The 22,957-nt window shown below is 40.6% G+C and overlaps 1 protein-coding gene and 1 long non-coding RNA gene across 5 annotated transcripts in view; one reads left to right on the top strand and one right to left on the bottom strand.

Moving 5' to 3' along the window:
- Positions 1 to 22,957, top strand: part of ANO8 (anoctamin 8) — a 74,000-nt gene that overhangs the window by 32,830 nt on the left and 18,213 nt on the right. Inside the window, exons 7-11 of the mRNA XM_083350191.1 lie at positions 3,527 to 3,654; positions 9,792 to 9,953; positions 10,554 to 10,706; positions 13,252 to 13,378; positions 22,131 to 22,186. Coding sequence (XP_083206317.1) covers positions 3,527 to 3,654; positions 9,792 to 9,953; positions 10,554 to 10,706; positions 13,252 to 13,378; positions 22,131 to 22,186 — 626 coding nt within the window. The remainder of the gene's footprint in view (positions 1 to 3,526; positions 3,655 to 9,791; positions 9,954 to 10,553; positions 10,707 to 13,251; positions 13,379 to 22,130; positions 22,187 to 22,957) is intronic.
- On the bottom strand, positions 9,601 to 22,955 carry LOC310632791. 4 transcript variants are annotated; one of them, XR_014490911.1, is made up of 5 exons: positions 22,643 to 22,955; positions 22,069 to 22,405; positions 13,199 to 13,343; positions 10,606 to 10,796; positions 9,601 to 9,969 (listed from the first exon to the last, which is right to left on the bottom strand). It is a non-coding gene; the product is annotated as an uncharacterized lncRNA (long non-coding RNA). The 4 variants fall into 4 exon arrangements; XR_014490912.1 differs by having other exon boundaries at positions 9,606 to 9,969; positions 22,069 to 22,221; positions 22,643 to 22,953; XR_014490913.1 differs by having other exon boundaries at positions 9,607 to 9,969; positions 10,606 to 10,792; positions 22,069 to 22,152; positions 22,643 to 22,953.

Genomic DNA, 22,957 nt, shown 5'->3' with positions numbered 1-22,957 from the left:
AATTAATGCTCTTTTTTCCCCCGTTTGAAATCATAAACTGCCTATTGCTTGCCCAGCACAAAAGTCCTGACTCTCTAATATGATCTGAACCTATCCATTTTTCTGTAAATGTGGTAAAGAAACTACATTTATTTCATGCTGAAAAAATATTTCATTATGAAATAATGAAATAATAATATTTCATTATGGATGGAAACTAATCAAGGAGAGAAGCAACCTAGAACTAAGGAGAAACCTCCTGACAGTTAGAACAATTAACCAGTGGAACAACCTGCCTCCAGAAGTGGTGAATGCTCCAACACTGGATGTTTTTAAGAAGAGAGTGGACAGCCATTTGTCCGAAATGGTATAGGGTTTCCTGCCTGAGCAGGGAGTTGGACTAGATGACCTCCAAGGTCCCTTCCAACTTTATTATTACTATTACTATTATAGATCAGTATAAGCATTTTACGTGCAGATTTGCACTGAGTTCAGAAAACCAGATCTGCTATAACCCAGGCAAACACAGGATGGCAGTAAAGGATTATTTTTCTGAATCTTTTTGCTGCCATCTATTGGTTATACAGATCTTGCAATTCAAATACAGGTGTAGTGCAGTAGCAGTAGCAGTTGACAGCTAGAAGTTGCACATCATTTTCTAAGTGTGTGGAGTGGCTTTCATACTAAATATGAAAAAAGAATGGAAGTGAAAGAAACTCTGTATGATGGGGGGGAAAGGTTGGAAATTAATTATTACTGTGAAAGTCGAGGAAGAAAGATGGATAAAGAAAAAAAGTAGTTGAAAAAAAACAGAATAAAGACTGGTTGAGGTCAAAAGAGGCAGAGAAAATATAGTTTTTTGGAAAAGGAAGAATGATTTGAAATTTTACATAAATCACAGCAAACTATGTATCTACCTTGGTAAATGTTTATTTGGGACCTTAGAGGGACTTTGGAGTCCTAGTAGACGATCACTTGAATATGAGCCAGTAGCGTGCAGCAGCAAACAAAAAAGCTAATACAATCCTAGGTTGTCTAAACAGAGGCATGGAATCAAGATCACACAAAGTATTAATACCGCTTTATAAAACCCTAGTAAGACCACACCTGGAATACTGCAATCAATTTCGGTCACCATGCTACAAAAAAGATGTTGAGACTTTGGAAAAAGTTCAGAGAAGAGCAACTAAGATGATCAAAGGCCTGGAGACTAAAACATATGAAGAACGGCTGCAGGACCTGGGTTTGCTAGTCTAAAGTAAAGAAGAAATAGGGGAGACATGATGACATGATAACAGTATTCCAGTATTTGAGGGGCTGCCACAAAGAAGAGGGGGCCAAATTATTCTCCAAAGCACCAGAGGGCAAGACAAGAAACAATGGTTGGAAACTGACCAAAGAGAGAAGCAACCTGGAATTAAGGAGAAACTTCCTAACATTGAGGACAATTAACCAGTGGAACAACTTGCCTCCAGAAATCATGATGCTCCATCACCGGAGGTTTTTAAGAAGAGGCTAGTTAGACAGTCACTTGTCTGAAATGGTATAGGTTCTTCTTTTTTTTGGTATAGGTTCTTCTTGAGCAGGGGACTGGACTAGAAGACCTCCAAGGTCCCTTCCAGCTCTATTCTATTCTTATTTAATTTTTATGCCCACCTATTTTACAAGAAGTGACTGGGCAGCAGCATAACATAAAGTAGTCATTAGTATAAAGTTATTACTTCTATATTAAATTCATATAGTCACCCAATATATGGAAAATGGGGAATGAATGGAGAGGTATTAAGTGCAAATGCTAGCCGAGAAGTATGTAGTCTCTTGCAAGGAATCTTTGCCTCTGGGCGAACGTAATCAGAAGATTTCAGCAGTTGGAAACATCTCCTTGAACTTGGCTGACTTTGAAAAAAGCAGAGCTGGGTGATATTTACTCTAGGTGTGGGGCATCTTACAGGCTAATCTAAAAATATTTACTGTAGGTGTGGGGTAATCTAAAAATATTTCAGAAGACATTAATGGCAAATGACTTCAATATCGTAGCCAAAAAAACAGCTGGGACATAGCTCAATGGTTGTGAGAATTTAGCTTCCAGTTAGGCTATATTGCTTGTCTCCTAAGAGTCTTCCTAGGATAGAAGCGCATGAGTAGCCATCACATTCCCATCAATTTAGGCCAGTCTTGTCAACTTGGCTGAAATGTTTTGAAGAGTAGAATGGCAGCCAATGAGTCTACTGTAATGGTGGAGTCATAAAAATCAAGGGTCTTCAAACTTGGCGTTTTTATGACTTGTGGACTTCAGCTCCCAGAATTCCTCAGCCAAGCACACTGGCTGAGGAATTCTGGGAGTTGAAGTCCACAAGTCATTTAAGGGCCAAGTTTGAAGGCCCCTGATATAAATGCTGGTAATCCTCAACTTACAGCTGTAGATAAACCCAGAATTACGGTTGTAAGTAATTGCAATTGTTAAGCAAGTCGCTATGTTGCGAGACCCTATTTTACATTATTTTTTTGTGGCGGTTGTTAAATGAATCTATTTTACACAATGGGCACTTTTTGCGAGAAACCAGCAAAAACCTGACAATAAACAAAAAAAATTGTAGTCTGTCAAGTGACTGGTTTTAAATTGAGGTCTATCTGTGTTTACAGTCAACAGTATGATTATTGTGTTCTGAACAGTCTTCAAGGACAGCTCCTAGAAGGCATTGTAGTAGTCCAGATGGGATATAAATATGGCTACTTGTACTTCTAAATTTGCTTTTACGTTACCTGTCCAGAAAAAGTGTTTAGGCTGAAAAGGGTATTACAAAAAGTTAGGAAAGTGAATGGAGATATGATTGATGGATTGACAGTCACTTAAATCTGCTATACACTACCTGACAGCTGAGGAAAAAGGTCATTCTTGTTCCTTGTCCCTTTGTCATATTTGTTAGGCATATGGCGATAGCCTACATAGTTGGGTTGAAAATATATTAACCATGATGTTGCGAATTTAAGATGTTAATTGGCCAATGGGTGTGTAAGTGTTCTCATGGCCATAAGAGGGAGCTAGGAACGTAGCTTCTCTCTCTCTGAATTCACTGCTCTCTACTATTACTGTTTTTGCTCTATTTTGCTGTATTGTTGGTTTACTACTGTGATAAACCTGTACAACTGTGTATTAACCTCTGGACCGGTAAGAAGACTTTGTATTTGGAATACTCCTTGGACTGTTGCTATTGTGTATGACCAGGACTGTTTATTTTTGACCGTGCATTTTTGTTTTTACACCATCTCAAAAGTAAAATACTTTTTGTTATCACAACTCAGTGTACTCTTGTGGTTACTGTGTGACTCTTACTGCTCTCAGTACTCATCCTTGTCTGTGCAACTCCTTGGTAGCACAAGAAGACCTCTGCACATCAATCCTTTATAATATTAATGAAATGTAATTTGTTCTTTGATTGAACTGAGAGGTCTCTGTAGTAGCACAGTTTCAGGAAAGAGTGATCTTGTCTTTTCTTCCATGTTTTGTCCTTATGTTCTCCTGAAACTGTCCCTCTTCTTCCACCAGATGAAATATGTGACTATTTTGGGGTGAAGATTGCCATGTACTTCGCATGGCTGGGCTTCTACACGTCAGCCATGGTATACCCTGCTGTGTTTGGCTCCCTCCTCTACACCTTCACAGAGAATGATCAGGTGAGGCGTTGAAGTATAGAGCGATGGCATGGTGGCCTTCTGGATTTGTTCTACGTGTATCTGAAGAAGCTGAGAATCAGATTTCTGGTAGGTGTATGTATACTGTATATACGGCAGTCATCTTCATTCTTTCTCTTTTTTCATGATTCATTACTTTTTTCCTTCCTTCTCTAGGTCTCTATCAAATAATAGCAGTTAAGCTGTAGGATACTTGGCACCTTAGACCCCAATATCCATTAGAAGCCCCTTAAATACCTTGTGAACTGTGAACTTTAAAGTTTAAAATATCCTATAGCTTAATTGTTATTATTGATAGAGATGAAGAGAAGGAAGGAAAAAAGTAATGGAAGTGAGGAAAAAAGAGAAGAAGAATGAAGATTACTAATGTATACACATAGCTTCTTTGGACAGAGGTAGAACAAATTCAGTGGCATCTATTCACAAGGAAATACGCATAGAAATATAATTATATTGTCACCATTGATTTGCCTTAGAATTCAGGGATTGTTTTCATGTGTGAATGAAGAGCAGCAGGAGGAGACAGAAAAGCTGGATGTTGAGGATAAATGTGGAAGGCTGGGTGGAAAAGGGAAAGGAAGAAGAGGCAGGGCTGTTTATGAGAATGAGAGAGCCAGAATCATAGAATAACAGAGTTGGAAGGGACCTAGGAGGTTTTCTAGTCCAACCCCCTGTTCAGGCAGGAGACCCTATACCATTTGAGACAAATGGCTGTCCAGTCGTTTTTTTGAAAGCCTCCAGTGATGAAGCACCCATGACTTCTGAAGGCAAGCTGTTCCATTGGTTGATTGCTCTCACCTTTAGGAAATTTCTCTTTAGTTCTAGGTTGCTTCTCTCCGTAGTTAGTTTCCATCCATTGTTTCTTGTCTTGCCTTCTGGTCTTTTGGAAAATAGTTTGACTCCTCCTCTTTGTAGGAGCCCCTTAAATACTGGAACACTGCCACGTCTCCCCTAGTCCTTCTTTTCTCTAGATTAGACATACCCAATTCCCGTAACCGTTCTTCATGTGCTTTAGCCTCCAACCCGCTAAACATTCCCGTTGCCCTTCTCTCCACTCTTTCCAGAGTCTCAACAGCTTTTTTATATTGTGGTGACCAGAACTGGATGCGGTATTCCAAGTGTGGTCTTGTGGCTATGGAAGGTTGTTTGGGGTTTGGCATCCTGAAAGGGAGCAGATTATGTGGGAGAGTTTGAAAAACAAAAGCCCTTTAAGTATTTAGGGGGAAAGAGGGCAGAGGAAAGAAAATGCTGATCTACAGCATAGGTCAGGGGTGGGCAACCTCGGCTCTTTTATGACTCATGGACTTCAACTCCCAGAATTCCTGAGTCAGCATAGCTGACTCAGGAATTCTGGGAGTTGAAGTCCATGAGTCATAAAAGAGCCGAGGTTGCCTACCCCTGGCATAGGTGGATAGCTGTGAGCCACATGCAATCCCTTAAAATTATTTTTACAGCAGCACACACACACACACACCCGGCCCCGGTACCCTTTGACATACAGTTCCCCTCCCCCTTTGCTACTAATGAGATCCGTGCAGATGAAATTGTAAACGATGGGGGAAACGCTTGAAGCTCCATTCAGAACGCTGGAGGCAGGGAGGAGAGAAAGGCTCCTCTTCACGGGTTTGACATTGCCTAAAATTGCCATATTCACCCGTCTATGGCAGAATCTAAATGCACACAGGCAGGTGGTAGGAAGGATGGAAGAGGAACTCATCTTTGTGTCTATATTTTATTTCTATGCCAGGGTTTCTCAACCGTGGCAACTTTTAAGATGCAAGTAGTCCTCCACTTACAGTCACAATTGAGACTAGAACTTCTCTGGCCTAGCAAGATGGTCATTAAATGAGTCGCACCCAGTTTTATGGGTTTTTTTTCCTTACTGTGTTCCTTAAGCAAATCATTGTGTTCATTAAGTGAATCATACAGTCATTAATCAAATTCTGCTTTCCTCATTGCCTTTACTTGTTGGAAGCCAGCTGGGAAGGTGGCAAATGGTGATAATGTGACCCCGGGACTATGCAACCATTATAAATACCTGCTGGTTGCCAAATAATAACAACAACAACAATAACAACAATAATAACTATAACAAATAGAAATAGAACGACTGTGGCAAAGGCAAGCAAGGGTAGTACCAATAGTAATAGACGCCTTGGGTGCAATCCCAAAACAACTGGAGCACCACTTGGACACCATTGGCATTGATAAATTCGCCATTAGTCAGTTGCAAAAGGCGGCCTTACTAGGAACTCCTTCCATCCTGCAACGATATCTCTAATACCTTCAAACATCTACCTCTGCCTATCCCAGGTCCTTGGTAAGGACCCGATAGGTAGACAAAAATGTCAAATCCAGTCTGAACATATGGCTGACTGTGCGATGATCAATAACAACAACAATAATAAAAAAAAGTTGGAAGGGAACTTGGAGGTCATCTAGTCCAACTCCCTGCTTAGGCAGGAAACCCTATACCATTTCAAACAAATGGCTGTCCAGTCTCTTCTTAAAAACTTCCAGTTTTGGAGCATTTACAGCTTCTGGAGGCAGGTTGTTCCACTGATTAATTGTTCTAACTGTCAGAAAATTGACAGTGCTTGAGTTCTGGTCACATGACCCCAGGGATGCTGTGACATTTGTAAGTGTGAGGACCATATATATATTTTAGTACTGTTGTAACTTTGAACAGTTGCTAAATGAATGGTCATAAATCAAGAACTACTCGTATCTGGACTTCAGTTCCGAGAATTCCCCAAGCAGCCTATCTACCCTGTCACTTAGTTGTTCTCTAGATTCCTACATAGGCTGCCAATTCCTATGCGAAGAAAGAGGGAACACCCAGGTTCCATTTACAACGAGTCTTTGCCTGGAGGCTCACCTTATTTCCTGCTTCATGTTCATTTAACGCTTCAATTTTGTTCTTGCCAAGAAGCCCCTAATCCTGTTAGGCAAGGAATTGCAAAGGAGAAACCGGAAGAAAATTAAAAGTCAGCAGTTTCAGCATCATCAGCATCATCACCATTTTGCAAACTTTCTTGCTGCAGTTAAGCAAACTGCAGTTGTTAAGATAGCAACATAGTTGTTAAGTGAATCTGGCTTCTCCATTGATGTTACTTATCAGAAGGACACAAAAAGGCATCCTATGACCCCAGGATACGGTCATAAATATGAGTCAATTGACAAACATCCAAATTTAGATCACAGGACCATGGGGATGCCGCAGTGGTCATAAGTGAGAAAAATGGTCATAAATTTTTCAGTGCCGTTGTAACTTTGAACTCTCACTAAACTAACTGTTGTAAGTTGAGGACTACCTGTATAGGATTTATGTTTGTTTCTTTAGAACAGTTTATTGTGTTGTTCATTCCTTTTCTGGCTACTTTTCAGAGTTATCTGTGCCAGAGTAGCTCATAATGTTATTTAAAAATCCTAATCTGGTTATTCCAGAAGTATAAAATTATAATAAATAAGATACTAATGAAAATTACAAATAGAATAAAACAATCGTTTAAAATCCCCAGTTAGGATAATTAAAGAAAAACTCTATGTTTGCCTTAAAAACAAGTCATGGAATTCACACGTAAACTTTCCAGGAATAGATTTCTAGAAAATTGGTGGAAAAGGCCCTGTGGCCAGTTCTCACCACCCCAAAACTTTTTATTCATTGATTTTATTTATGTAATTTATATGCTTGCAAACCTAGCAAGTAGATAAATAGGTACTGCTTTGGTGGGAAAATACCAGGGACATGAAAAGATCCCCCTCAGGAATCCCCTGGTTAACTGTGATGTCACCGGCTAATCTTTTCAACCTGGAAAATGCCTTGATAGGTGCTTCTGACACAAATATAGTAATAATTTATAGGCCACCCTTCTCACTCTCCAAAGGTTCTCTGGGTAGGTGAATTCTTGCTGAAGGACCACAGAATTGAGCCTCAGCATCTGCTACAAATTATGATGATGTGAAAATGTTGATACGTGCGTTGCGATGTTGTGATGAATACATGGTCATATTAAATGCTTGGGTAGACTTCTCTGGAATCAAGGAATGTATGCGTCACTCAGGGATGGTTGCATAGGTGTTCCATTTACATTTCTGCAAATGTAAAATTCTGGCTTGGGGCCACCGAAACAGCAAAGCACGGGAAGCTGGATCAACCAGTCATCATGCAGAACATGCACCACACACGGTTGGGATTTGGGAAGTGTGTGCATCGGCCCATTTGCAGCCATCTGCAACGTATACTTACCCATCAAACCCTTTGCAACGTAAGTTTGCAGCGACCCATACAGGCAGTTGTGGGCAACTCTAAATCAGCCTGTAATTGTTGCATGATGTTGCATGCAAGTATGGAAGTCAATGGCTTGGGCCATGATGTCACAACCCACACCGTGTCCTCTCCTTTTACCCTCAAGAGTGCCGATGGGTCTGAGCAACTGATGACAACATTCTGGCAGGTTGACATGGGTGCAACTGATCCCTAGGTTGGCCCCCTCTTAACCTTAATAAAGGTTAAAACCATTTTTCTTTGGCTCTGGAACCAAATAGGCTATGAAAGTAGAAGTGCTGAAAGGTGTAATATGATCGAAGCCCTGAACCTTTTGTGAATCTTTTAATGTCACATTCTGCCAAATGAAGGTTTGTTTGTTTGTTTTTTTAAAGGAAGAGATAATGATACAAGCAGTAACTGGATTACTTTCAGTTATAGAGTCCAACTTGGCTTTCAGCTGCTGAGGTGAAGACTTCCTTCAGTTCTTAACGAACAGCCTCTCTGGATAGACAAGGAGGCTAATCAACCACCTGATAGCTAAGGAACGTGGTGCAGTTGTGACTCTTTGAGCATACCATTATGTGGTGTGTATTACAGTAAACCCTAGACTTGCGCCACTTAAGGTGAGATCGCAAGATCTTCCTTCCAAATGCAATCATACTTGGCAAACCACTTGAAACATAGGCAGAAATAGAACAGGGAATTTCTTGGCATCAGTTAGAACTTACTGGGTCTTATCAAAGTCCCACTTTGTGCTATTCTAACAGTGGAAAGCTTTATTTCTCTACCAAGAAGACAATGTAGAAACAATAAGTGTCTTTTGTAATTCCCTCCAGGATCTTGTATTCAGATTACCTGCCTGCATTCACCGGGATTCTGCTTACTATCCTGGCTAATGATTTGACATTTTCTCTATAGTTTCTCAGTGTTTAAAAACATAGCCAAAAGACCCTAATTCAACCTGTGGCTGCTAATGCCATAAGTTAATTAGTTCTTGTATGTTTTACCTATCCATTTCCTATGGACATGTACGAAAATCCAGTGCCTTTAAATGATGATCAGACATTAACTAAGGATGGATCTAACCTCTGTAATAGATAGTCTTCAATGTGCAACCCTTTGTTTAATGAGCATTTGAAGTTACAACAACACTGAAAAAATGACTTACAACTGGTCCTTGCTTTTACACCTGTTGCAGCTTCCCCACAGTCACGTGATCGCAATTTGAGTGCTTGGCAACCAGCATATATGTATGATGGTTGCAGTGCAACCATCATGTGACAGCCATTTGCCATCTTCCCAGCTAGTTTCTGACAAGAAAGTCACTAAGGGAAGCTGGATTTGTATAACAACCACATGATTCACTTAACAACTGTAGTGATTCACTTAACAACTGTGCAAAAAAGTTCATAAAATCGGATTAACAACCGCCCTGCTTAGCAACTGGAATTCTGGTGCCAATTGTCATTGTAGATGGAGGCCCACTTGTCATCATTATCAATTAAGTAAATGAAAACTACCGAAGGCTGTGACTTCCATTCCTGTAAATGAACTTCTGGGAAACATCTGAGCATTGTTAAGAATAGGAAGATGGTAGAGGACAGAAAGGCCTGAAGGAACATTGTCCATGGGGTCGCGATGGGTTGGACATCACTTCGCAGCTAACAACAACAAGAATAGGGTGCTGGATCAGATGGATGATTTGATCTGTTGAAAAGGGATCTTGATTTTTCTGATTCATGGTTAGCTGGGATAGGCAACTGTCTTTAGAAACTGTTAAGCTGTTAAAATAGTGGAAATCCCAGTCCTTCCTTGCTCTTCATTAATCATCTTTTTCCGTCCTAATTAGACCAGCCGGGACATTTGCTCTGTTATATTTGCCATCTTCAATGTTATCTGGTCCACCCTGTTCCTGGAGGAGTGGAAACGCCGGGGAGCCGAATTTGCGTACAAGTGGGGAACTTTGGACACACCAGCAGAATCCATTGAAGAGCCTCGGCCACAGTTCCGGGTCAGTAGTATCTGATCTACCTCAGAAAAGAAGAAAATGCAAGTTTAGTAAATAATAATTTGTGCTGCCCATGTCCATGGAAAAAATCTAGGCATGACACATATATCTCAACATTCATAGTCATCCCGTTGTCCACCTCTCATTTAGCCCAGGATTCTCTGCTCGGATTTATTAATTAAATTTATATGCCTTTTTTGGGTCTAACATGGCACTCCTTACAATTTTAAATGGGCACCTGTTACTTGGAAGAGGGAGAAAACTCTATACATCAATGCTAGGGAGGTAGATTTGGCTAGAGGACTAAATCCATTCTCCCCTCTAACCTAGTTAGCTCCCAAAACTTGAGAACTTAGGAAAAAACGGAGTGCCAGCAACCTGGACCAAAATCTGCAGGTGCACCTCAAGTCACGACAGCAGGGGTAACAAAAACATTACGACTTACAGGGCCGTCATGGACTGGTTCCATTACGGTTGTAATGCGAAGACCACCTGCAGTTGTTCTCTTGGTCTTGTAACAAGCCTAGGGAGAGTCCCCAAAGAATCCCCCAAGAGTCCCCCAACTCTTGGTGAGGTCAACCGCGTCATCTCCTATCTTTGCAGGGTGTGAAGCGCATCAGCCCAGTGACCAACACAGAAGAGTTCTACTACCCACCTTGGAAGCGGTTGCTCTTCCAGTGTTTGGTGAGCTTGCCCATCTGTATCTCCTGCCTCTCCTTTGTCTTCCTTACCATGCTGGGCTGCTTCGAATTGCAGGTGAGGTGTACCTGGCAAGGTGGGTAGACAGGGTCCACAATCCAGTCCATGTGCCTTTTTCTCGTTTACTGTTTCCATCAGATGCCCTGGCTGACCAAAACACAATACTGACCTTCTCTCGCCCCAGTCTAAGATTTAAACAGTGTTATGCTGACCCTTCTGAAAAGACAAGGGATGCTTCGGCTATCACAGAGCCATGGTGTATAACTTTTACAATGCTTCCTGCACTTTCAGGGAAGATATATTCATTTTACATCTCATTCAGTTTAATTACTCAGTCGTTGTTAGTCCTGAGGGGGGTGGCGTCGTATCTTGTGGAGGAGGGTGGGAAATAATGTCATTGGCTGCTCATCAGCCAATCAACATCCTCAGAATATTCTCCCAACCACTACTATCAATGAGGATAATGCATTTTATTAGCTAGCCAAGGCTGCTATATAAATTTAGATAATATATCACTATTTGGCCATGAATATTATATCAATACTGAATAGCAAGGGCTAAAATATCCCTTTGAAACTTAAGAAGACCAAAATCATGGCATCCGGCCCTCTCAATTCCTGGCAAATAGATGGGGAAGAAATGGAGGTAGTGACAGATTTTATTTTCCTGGGCTCCAAGATCACTGCAGATGGGGACTGCAGCCAAGAAATTAAAAGATGTTTGCTCCTGGGGAGGAAAGCCATGGCAAATCTAGACAGCATACTAAAAAGCAGAGACATCACCCTGCCAACAAAAGTGCGCATAGTCAAGGCTATGGTCTTCCCAGTTGCAATGTATGGCAGTGAAAGTTGGACCATAAGAAAGGCTGAGCGCAAAAGAATTGAGGCCTTTGAACTATGGTGCTGGAGAAGACTTGCGAGTCCCTTGGACTGCAAGGTGATCAAACTGGTCAGTCCTAGAGGAGATCAACCCTGACTGCTCTTTAGAAGGCCAGATCCTGAAGTTGAAACTCAAATACTTTGGCCACCTAATGAGAAGGAAGGACTCACTGGACAAGAGCCTAATGCTGGGAAAGATTGAGGGCAAGAGAAGAAGGGGACGACAGAGAATGAGGTGGCTGGATGGAGTCACTGAAGCAGTAGGCATGAGCTTAAATGGACTCCAGAAGATGGTAGAGGACAGGAAGGCCTGGAGGAACATTGTCCATGGGGTCACAATGGGTCGGACACGACTTCGCAGCTAACGACAAAATATCCCATGCAATGCAACTGGTTAAGCAGAATAGGATACTGCTGATCTGGATAGCAACCACAGCTGGGCACCATATTACTATCCTAATAAATTGATGCTTTGAGACAACACACACCTAAAGCAGATGTGAGGACTTCAACTCCCAGAATTTCTTTCCTAGCAGAGCTGGCTGGGGAATTCTGGGAGTTGAAGTCCACAGATCTTAAAGGTGCCAAGACTGACAAACCCTGCCATAAAGGATCCCTAAAGGTGCAATTCACATCATTCAATTGCGGTGGTTCAGGAATGGCCTGCACATCTCAGGAAAAGCAGTAATTAGTGCACTACGTTTGGGAAGTAAGAGTTGCTGAAGCTAGAAGGTAGATTCATTCTTTGGAACAGCCCCTGTGGACATTCAACTTGCCTCCATCTTGCTGACATTTAGGAAAACACTTAAACTGAGCCCTTTTGTGGAACATTTCTAAATTGAGCTGATACCATCTGAGTTAATTAGGTTACTAATTGAATGACAGGATTAATCTGGTGGATATGTGCTAGTAACTGATGTTATTGATTGATATTGACTGACTTCTATTATTGCTTTATCACAGATACTATTTTAATACAGTTTATTGGCAATGTTTTAAATGTGTTTTGTTAACCAGCTAGAAGTCTCGATTGAAATAGAGAAATGTAAATTGAATGGATGGATGGACAGATGATAGATAGATAGATAGATAGATAGATAGATAGATAGATAGATAGATAGATAGATAATAGAGGTAATCCTTGACTTACGACCACAACTGGGACCAGAATTTCTGTTGTTAAACAAGTCAGCTATTAAATAAGTCTCACTCAATTTTACTACCATTTTTGCAATGGTTGTTAAGTGAATCACTGCAGTTATTAAGTGAATCAGGCGATCGTTAAATGAATCCAACTCTCCCCATTAACTTTGGTTGTTTAAAGCTAGATGGGGAGGTCACAAATGGGGATCACAGGGCCCTGGGATGCTGTAATCATCATAAATACATGCTGGTTGCCAAGCACTTGAATTTTGATCGCGTGACTGTACTGTAATGGTCATAAGTGTGAAGACCAGATGTAAGTCACTTTTTCAGTGTAACTGTGAATGGTTGCTAAATGAATGTTTGTAAGTAAGGACTATCTGTAGGCAACTTTGTTGATGGTCAAACTAGCTTAGGGTTGGGGTTTTTTTTGGAAAATGCTTAAATTCATAGCATAGAAATAATTTAGCAATAGGAATTGGTAGAAATAAAGGACCTCTGCCCTTATGAAAAGCCATTTGTATTTACCAATGTGATGTAATCCTGGCTCTCCAATTTGTTTCTTCCTCCACCTTGATCAGGAATTTGTGCTGAGCATCAAGGAGCTGCCGCGCCTTGTTCGCTTCTTGCCCAAAATCATGCTGGCCGTCATTGTCACCGCCTGCGATGAAGTCTACAGAAAAATTGCCTACTGGTTAAATGACATGGGTAAATATCCACAGTGCACATCTTCTGATCCAAAGAAAACTCAGCTAAATGGAACCTCAAATGGATCAGAGGAAACTTTTTAATTGTGTCCAACCCGAGAGAGGCACAAAATTTGGGAATTTCTAGAAGCAGTCCAGATCATCGTTTCTCAACTTGGCAACTTTAAGACCTGTGGACTTCAACTCCCAGAATTCCCTCGCCAGTTTGCTGGCTGGGGAATTCTGAGAGCTGAAGTCCACACATCCTGAAATTGCTGAGGTTGAGAAACACTGTTCTAGATGCTGGGAGGAACTTCCCTAGCTAAATCAGTGAAAGGCCCACAAGAGAAAGAAGAGCAGAGACAGGGGACAACATAGCTAATTTCCAGCTGAATGCTGTGAACCAAGGATGCTGAGCATCCTAGCAGTACTTCCCTGAAATCTAGGACTGGAACAACCTCAGAAGTGGGCTTAGGAACCAAAGTGAAACAAGGTTTTGCATGCTAGTAGGCATTTTCTCTCCCCCCAGCTCCTTATTTTGATATATTTTTGGTTTGGGGGGAAATTGCTCTCACTCTGGCAAAACACTCCTTGGTTTTAGAGATGTAGCAATAGGAATTATTTTCATCAGTTTGATTGCCATGCTTGTGTTATTTTAAAACTTACATTAACTGATGAAGGTAATAATCACGTGCTTTGAAAATCTGCTTCTTGGGGGGGGAAAGTGAAGTTTTTGTTTCTGGCTTGTGGTTCTTTTCACAGAATGCTGACGCATCAGTTATGAAAGATAGAGAAGCATTTGCAAGATCGAATCTGGGTTGGTAACTTGGACCAGAAGTTTACTGTTCTGGGCTTTGGGACTCATGCTGGAGCCCATGCCTGGGGAAGTTCTCCCCACTGGAATACGTGCTTTGGGCTATTCTGTGCCTCGTATTGAGCACGTATTCCAGTAGAGAGAAGTTCCCTGGGATGGGCTCCAGCATGAGTCCCAAAGCTTGGAAGAGTAAAATCTCTGGTCCCGATGACCAACCTGAATTGCAACATCATCCTGGGACATGTATATTTGCTTTCATTCCTGAGAGAAGCATTTGTCTATGGCAGGGGTCTTTAAACTTGGCCCTTTTATGACTTGTGGACTTCAACTCGTGCCTGGCTGAGGAATTCTGGGAGTTGAAGTCCACAAGTCATAAAAAGGCCAAGTTTGAAGACCCCTGGTCTATGAAGATTCTCAATCATCCAGGTTATGGTTGAGCCAACAGTGTTTTTCCCGAAAGGCAACTGAACTTTCTCAGTTTTCTCCTTTCAAAACGGTTTTGCTTCCAGTATGCTGTTAGAATCAGAGGCTTAAAAGAGAATATTAAGGAAGACCTAAAGCAGCTGGTTTCTGAGGCTCTGGAAGCAGTATTGGGTCAGCCAGCATCTGAAATAAAGGGAGGCATGGATAAAGTGTTTCGCGTAAATTCATGGATTGCTAGACAGAGAAAGCTACCTAGAGATGTGGTGGTTTATTTTGCAAAGAGGGAAACTAGAGATGAAGTTATTCAAGCTGCCTATGATACTAAAGTTGTGATTGCTGATCAAGAAGTTTTGGTTTTAAAAGAAATTCCTCCAAAGATTTTAAGGAGAAGGAAGGATTTTGCATTTCTTGTGCAGGAGCTCAAACAACATGATATAAGGTTCAGATGGGGGATTCCAGTTGGATTGGTGGCGATGCATGAAGGCAAAAGGTACCGTCTGGTCACTGTGACACAGGCGCGTGATTTTTATAATAATGTTTTAAAAGCAACCCCACTACCACTTCTGGAAGCTGCAAAGGGAGCTGGAGAAGGAAAACTTCAAGAGGCTGAAGTTGGACAGACAGAGGAGAATGGTGCTGGAGGAGATCAAGCTACAACTTCTTTGGCTGATCCTGGAGAGCAGAGGGTGACGCGTGCTGCTTTAAAACGAGCAAAAAAAAATAAAAGAACAAGATCAGCAGAAGTCTATGGAACTTCCAAAACGTACTTACAGCCAAGCAGTGGGAGGAGCACGGCCTAAAGGAGATAGTGGGCCTATTAAAGAAGTGCTCCAACAGCTTTGGGAGGATATGCATGGCAACTAAATTTTTAACTTGGAACGTTAATGGACTAAATTCACCACAGAAGAGGAAGAAAGTTTTTCAATATTTAAAACAATTCAAGATAGATGTTATATGTTTGCAAGAAACGCATATTAGGGCTATGGACCAAAAGTATTTATCGAACTTAAGGTTGGGCACGCAATTTGTTGCTTCTGCAATGAATAAGAAAAATGGAGTGGTTGTTTATGTTAAAAGTGCTTTAACAACGAACTTAATTGAAGCAGATAAGCATGGAAGATACGTTATGATAGAGTTGCTGCTAGAAGGTAAAAAGACGCTTTTAGTTGGATTATATGCTCCTAATCAACAACAAGCTGATTTTTTTAGTTTACTTCACACAAAGCTTACCCAGTTGGATTATAAATCGTTTATTTTTATGGGGGATTGGAATGGTGTTTTGGATGTACAGATGGACAAGGCTGGCTCTTTTAAGCGCGTCCCAAGTCATGCTAGACTGCCTAAATCCTTTTTTGAAATGAAGGATGGCTTGGAACTGCGAGATATTTGGCGTGAAATACATTTGCATGAAAAGGATTATACTTTTTTTTCTGACAGACATCAATCTTTTTCCAGGATCGATTTTATTTTGTTGACTAATGACTTTTTTCAAGGATTAAGAAGGTGAAGATATGTGCAAGAACTATTTCTGATCACAGCCCAGTCTGGCTAGAGATTAATAAGGAGAATAGAGATAGGCGCTCGTGGCGTGTAAATGAGAATTTGTTTAGAAATCAGAGAAATGTGGAAGAATGTAAACAGCGGATGAAGGATTTTTTTGAAATTAATATGAATAAGGGCACTTCTATGGACATGGTTTGGGATGCTAGCAAGGCCTATATGTGAGGGGTGTTGATATATATGAACAATAAACACAGACGTGCTTTGGAAGCCAGGAGGAAAGAATTGGAGAATGAAATTAAGGAAAAAGAAAAGGTTTTGATTTTGAATCCAGCGGATGTGAAGACTAAGGAGGTTATTAAGCTATTAAGAGGACAATTTGATAAATTAATGGCTGACCAAGTGGCAACCAATTTGCGGTTTGCCAGGCACAACACCTTTTGCAATGCTAATAAACCAGGTAGATGGCTAGCTTATAGACTGAGGAAAAAGCAAAGGGCTTCTAATATAGATAAAATTGAGTATAAGGGAAGGGTTGTGTTTCAACAGGATCTTATTAAGGATGCTTTTGTGGATTTTTATTCTAAATTATATGCTAAGGAGAAGATTAATGAAAAAGACATAGATGTATATTTGGAGAATGCTAGCATCCCGGTTCTTACGCAAGCACAAAAAGAGGGGATTAATCAATTGATAACAGAAGAAGAAATTCTTATAGCAATTAAGGAATTGAAGGTGGACAAAGCACCAGGTACGGATGGTTTGACTGCGGCTTATTACAAAAATCTACAATTAGAGATGATAAAACCGTTAAAGGAACTGTTCCAGACAATTCAGAGGGGGGGAAAGGTGCCTCCGTCTTGGAGAACTGCTTTTATTTCTTTGATTCCGAAGGAAGACCAAGATGCTACTCAAGTTAAAAATTACAGACCGATATCGCTTTTAAATACAGACTACAAGATATTTGCTAAGGTGTTGGCTAATAGACTGATGAGGGTTCTGCAACAGGTGATTCATGGGGACCAAACGGGGTTTATTAGTGGTAGGCAAATGAAAAATAATGTGAGGCATATAGTTGATGTGTTAGAGTTTTTGGAAAGGAACAACCAGATCCCTGTGGCGCTAATTTTTTTAGATGCTGAAAAAGCTTTTGATCAATTGAATTGGCAATTTTTGATGAAAGTTTTAGATAAAATGAATTTTGGGGATAATTTTTTGCAACCAATAAGGGCATTATATCAAAAACAAACTGCCCGAATAATAGTTAATAATAGCCTGACAGAAGCATGTAACATTGAGAAGGGCACAAGGCAAGGGTGTCCGTTATCGCCCTTGTTATTTGTATTAACATTGGAGATATTGTTGGTTAAAATACGGAATTCGGAAAAAATTAAGGGTATACAAGTTAGAGATCAGGATTATAGATTGAGAGCGTTCGCAGACGATCTGTTTCTTACAGTGACCCAGCCGGAGAACTCTGTTGTGGACCTGATGGAGATAATAATATAATATGGGAAGGTTTCTGGATTTAAAGTTAATACACAAAAAACTAAAATTCTGGCCAAAAATATGACAGCTTCGCAAAAGGCTCTCTTAGAAGGATTAACTGGATTTGAGATTGTTAAAAGGGTTAAATATTTGGGGGTGCTTTTGTCGCCCTCTAATACAAAGTTATATAAAAATAACTATGAAAAATTATGGGGGGAAATTCAAAAAGAAATGGAGAGCTGGGAAAAATTGCAATTGTCTTTGTTGGGGCGAATCGCAGCAGTGAAAATGAATGTCCTGCCTAAATTCTTATTTTTATTTCAAATGATACTGGTTCTTAAGAAAGATTCTAATTTGGAGGAATGGCAGCGAGGTATCAATAAATTTGTATGGGCAGGGAAAAGGCCACGAGTTAAACTTAAGATTATACAGGATATTCGTGAAAGAGGTGGTCTTAAAATGCCTAATCTTAAATTATATTATGAAGCTGCTGCGTTAGCAGGAATAAGTGATTGGATCAATTTGACACAAGAGAGATTATTAAATCTTGAGGGCCACGACTTGTATGGCTGGCATGCATATTTGTTGTATGATAAGAAGGTAGATAATGTCTTTAGAGTGCATATTTTAAGACAGGCATTGTTGAGAGTTTGGAAGAAGTACAGACATAAATTAGATTGTAAGATACCATTGTGGGCAATCCCAAAACACGCAATAGAAAATATAAATGTTGGTTTTAAACATGATGTGACTACGTACAAGGAGATTTTAAGTTTGGAAAGAAATGTCTGGTGTTTGAAACCATATAGTCTCTTGCGAGATGAGAAGATTGTCCAGACTTGGTTTCAATATACTCAGCTATGGGCCAGGTGGAAAGAAGATCAGAAAACTGGTTTTACAATGACTGACGAAAATCTGATAAAGCAAATCAGAAATCAGGGTCCAGCACATATTAAACGGATATATCTTGCTTTGATAGAAATTGACTCAGAAACAGAACTCGTTAAGGATTGTATGATTAAATGGGCCCAAAACATCCAAGAAGTTATTACAATGGACACATGGGAAAGGATTTGGGTGAGGAACGTAAAATTCACACAAGCTCAAAATCTAAGAGAAAATTTTTATAAAATGTTTTATAGATGGCATTTAGATCCTAAAAAGCTGGCAAGTATGTATCCGAACTATCAGCCTAAATGCTGGAGGTGTGGTGAAGAAGATGCAACATATTTCCATATATGGTGGACTTGTAAAAAGGTTAAGGCTTTTTGGATAAAAATTTGGTGGAATATGCAGAAGATTTTTAAGCAAAGGATAAAGTTTTGTCCGCAATTTTTTTTGTTGGGAATAATTACAGATGCTTCGGTTGTGGACACTAAGTTGATGTTGAATTTAATTACGGCAGCAAGACTCTTAGTAGGTCAATACTGGAAGAAGGAGGAACTGCCGACTATAGAAGAATGGACTTTGAAGGTTTCTGACCTGGCAGAGATGGCAAAGATCTCGGCTTATTTGAAAGATCACTCGCAAGAACGTTATGTTATGGAGTGGAGAAAATGGATTGAGTATATCCAGAACAAATATGGGACTAAGAAGTTTCATGTAGCATTTGAATAAGTCTTCCTTTCTTTTCTCTTTTTTTTCTCTTTTTTTATATATTTTATATTAATAGTGTTTGTAGTTATCCTATATGAGCTAGAGAGAGATAGATTTTAGAGTTTATGGTTGTTAGCATATGGATGTTTATGATTGTTTTTTTTGTTTTTTATACCTTGTACTTAGCTCTGGGAAGTCGGGGGGGGGGAGGGGGGGAGGGGAGGGGTAGGGAGGGAGGGAGAGGGGAGGGGTAGGGGGGATTGTTAAAGATAAAATGTATGATAAAACTTTTCAATTAAAAAAAACGGTTTTGCTTCTCATCCAAGAAGCTTCTTCAGTTCACCAGGACTTCACCGGAACTGGAGAAGTTTCTTGGATGAGAAGTGAAACATTTTCAAAGGAAGAAAACCCAAGAAAGTCCAGTTGACTTTGGAAAAAGCGTCTTTAGTTCATAGAGAAGCATTGCAACAAAAGTACCTGAAGCTACAGTTAAGCTGGGGTGGACCCTCACTTTATGTACTTTGGATGAGGGGATAGATGGAGAACTCATCAAATTTGCAGACGACACCAAGCTGGAAGGAATAGCCAATACTCCAGAAGATAGGCTTAAGATACAGGAGGATCTGGACAGACTCGAACACTGGGCACTATCTAACAAAATGAAATTCACTGGTGAAAAAAGTAAGGTTCTACATTTAGACAAGAAAAACCAAATGTACAGATATAGTATAGGGGGTACCTTGTTCAATAGTTGTAATTGTGAGAGGGATCTTGGAGTCCTAGTGGACAATCACTTAAATATGAGGCAGCAGTGTGCTGTAGCTGCCAAAAAAGCCAACACAGTGCTAGACTGCATTATCAGAGGGATAGAATAAAGATCATGTGAAATATTAATACCACTTTACAATGCCTTGGTAAAGGCCACACCTGGAATACTGCATCCAGTTTTGATCACCACGATGTAAAAAAGATGTTGAGACTCTAGAAGGAGTACAGAGAAGAGCAACAAAGATGATTAGGGGACTGGAGGCTAAAACATAAGGAACGGTTGATGGAATTGGGTATGTCTAGTTTAACGAAGAGAAGGACGAGGGCTGACATGATAGCAGTGTTCCAATATCTTGGGGGCTGCCCCAAAGAGGAGCGAGTCAAGCTATTTTCCAAAGCGCCTGAAGGCAGGACAAGAAGCAACTGATGGAAACTAATCAAGGAGAGAAGCAACCTAGAACTAAGGAGAAACTTCCTGACAGATAGAACAATTACCGTAATCAGTGGAACAACCTGCCTCCAGAAGTGGTGAATGCTCCAACACTGGAAGTTTTTAAGAAGAGACTGGCCAGCCACTTGTCTGAAATGGTATAGGGTTTCCTGCCTGAACAGGGAGTTGGACTAGATGACCTCCAAGGTCCCTTCCAACTTTATTATTAGTATTAGTATTATCTTCTCACCAACACTTGCCTGAGATTAGATAGATAGATAGATAGATAGATAGATAGATAGATAGATAGATAGATAGATAGATATAGATATAGATATAGATATACAGTAGATATAGATATAGATATAGATATATGTTAAATGTTTGTTAAGCATTCAGAATACACTTGCTTAGTCCCAGACACGGGACAAATCTTATTTCCTGTTTCAGCCTAGCCCAAGGCCATCAACAGGCAGTAGCCACAGCAGTGGCAGCTCATATTTGTGTAAATTTTTTTTGGCTTGCTAACAAAGAATAAAGGGAGACCAATATATATATATATATCTTTACTCTCCTACCATCCGGTAGGAGATATAGGAGTATAGCCAGCCGTACCAACAGGCTGAAAAATAGCTTTTATCCGTGGGCTGTTAGGCTTTTAAATGGGATATAATCTCTGTGAACTTATGCAGAATTGACTTGGGAGGCCGGTGTGTGGTGTAGTTGGTTCACATGGTGTGGTAGGATGGAGGGTTTGTTGTCACTGTGTGTTGGGGGGAGAGAGCACGGGAGGAGGCTCAGCTAATCTCAATGTACACATGTTGTACTTTGACAATAAAGGTTTGTTTTATTATTATTAAGATATGGTACAAGATGAGTGCTTGGATCTGATCTTGCAAGTCTGGCCATACCTGTCAAGTGTCATTCCTGTGCCTCCGCTAAATGCCAACTAATAGAGAATCAGTCTTTAGACTCCATTGCATAGACCGCAGATAATGGCCTGTATCAAATTCTCAGCCATAACATACATCACCAGATATAAAAAAAAGATGGTTACTACTCAGAGAACGTTTGCCAGGAATACACGTATTCATTAAATTGTTGACACATGGTACCCAAAGAGTTTGTCATGTTTATTGATCACCCGTCTTACTGCAGTGACTTCTGGTTAGGTTCACCACTGCCACTGGGAAGTGTAGGGACCCACCTCAGCTAACCACCCAAGAAAGCAGAACTCTTGAAACGGGCATTGTCTCAAAAGGAAACTTTTATTAGGGGTTAGTGACAGTAGGGAAGTCAAGGCAAGGTCTGGGGAAAATCCCGCTTAAACGGTATAGTTAAGCTAGTAATGTTCCTCCTCCCACCAGAGTCATAATGTCCATTTGAAATCCAGCCAATCCACAGCTGGCACGATGTATGGGTGAACGGTACAGTGGCCCCGCATCTCAAGGTCTTCTCCAGTTTCGTTTATGTGTAACTGTCTCCCTGATAAGGGAGACATATTCCTTTCTCAAGTGGATAGAGGCAGGAGAGGAAAGGTAGAAAGCAAAAGTTATCCCAACCGAAAGCAAATTCCCCCCTTTCCCCCAGCAGAATGGTAAGCCCCAAAACAAGAGCACATAAGCATGGAAAACGAGAAGGATTTGGGGCCCTGACAAGAAGTCAGCTTATTCTGGTTGTAGAAAAGACCCACCTAATTCCAAACTTCCATGTTTTACCTCCTCACCGCCGCCTCCTCATTCCTTTTCCTTGCAGAAAATTACCGCTTGCAGAGTGCCTACGAAAAACACCTCATCATCAAAATGGTCCTGGTAAGTCGAGCCTTTTTGAAACTTCTGTTTCAGTTCTAAAAGTAGGACAACAGTCTCAAAAAATCGAACAGGATGAGTTTCTCCAGACAGGGGCATTAGTTTTGATGGCTTCGATTTTCTTTGGTGAGCCTTGGCAAGAAACTCTCTCCGTTGGCGAGATTAGATTTAGTCTTCAACTTACAACAGGTTGCTTAGTGACCATTTGAAGTTCCGATGGACCTATTTGGGAGATACCTGTGACCCAGACTTGAATTTCTGATGGTCACGTGTTCAGACTTCAGGTGTTTGGCAAATTGGCCACATAGATGGCAGTTTGCAGGGTATTTTATAAAAAAAAAGATGGCCCTTTGTTTTTTGGCAAGACTAGGCCATAGCAAACCATGGGCTCACTTAATGACCACCTTTTTACTTAAGGACTGATGCCAAAAAGTTCATAAAGTCATGTAACCAACTTACTTTAGTCCTGTCACATTGTAGCTCCGTGATGGTCGTGACTCAATGACTATCTGTAATGCTTCTGTTTAATGCTGCTAATCACACTGATCCCCCAAAATGTTGGTGATGATGGGATGTGCAAAAATGCACACTTTCTCTTCCTTTATCTGGACTGTTTATTCTCAATGAAGGTCATTTTGTTTTGATTTCAGCAGGACTGTTTTTGTTAAACGATTCAGCTATAGCCCCTCCGTAAATTGCCCAGACCTAGAGACAAACAGTGAGACAGTCTTAATCTCGTTACATCAATTCTCTCTCTTATGGCTTTTCTCTCTT

Source organism: Vipera ursinii, assembly GCF_947247035.1.
Source record: "Vipera ursinii genome assembly, chromosome: 1".
NCBI lineage: Eukaryota > Metazoa > Chordata > Lepidosauria > Squamata > Viperidae > Vipera > Vipera ursinii.
The sequence above is the reverse complement of the archived record's forward strand: the minus strand, read 5'-3'. Positions and strand labels throughout refer to the sequence as shown.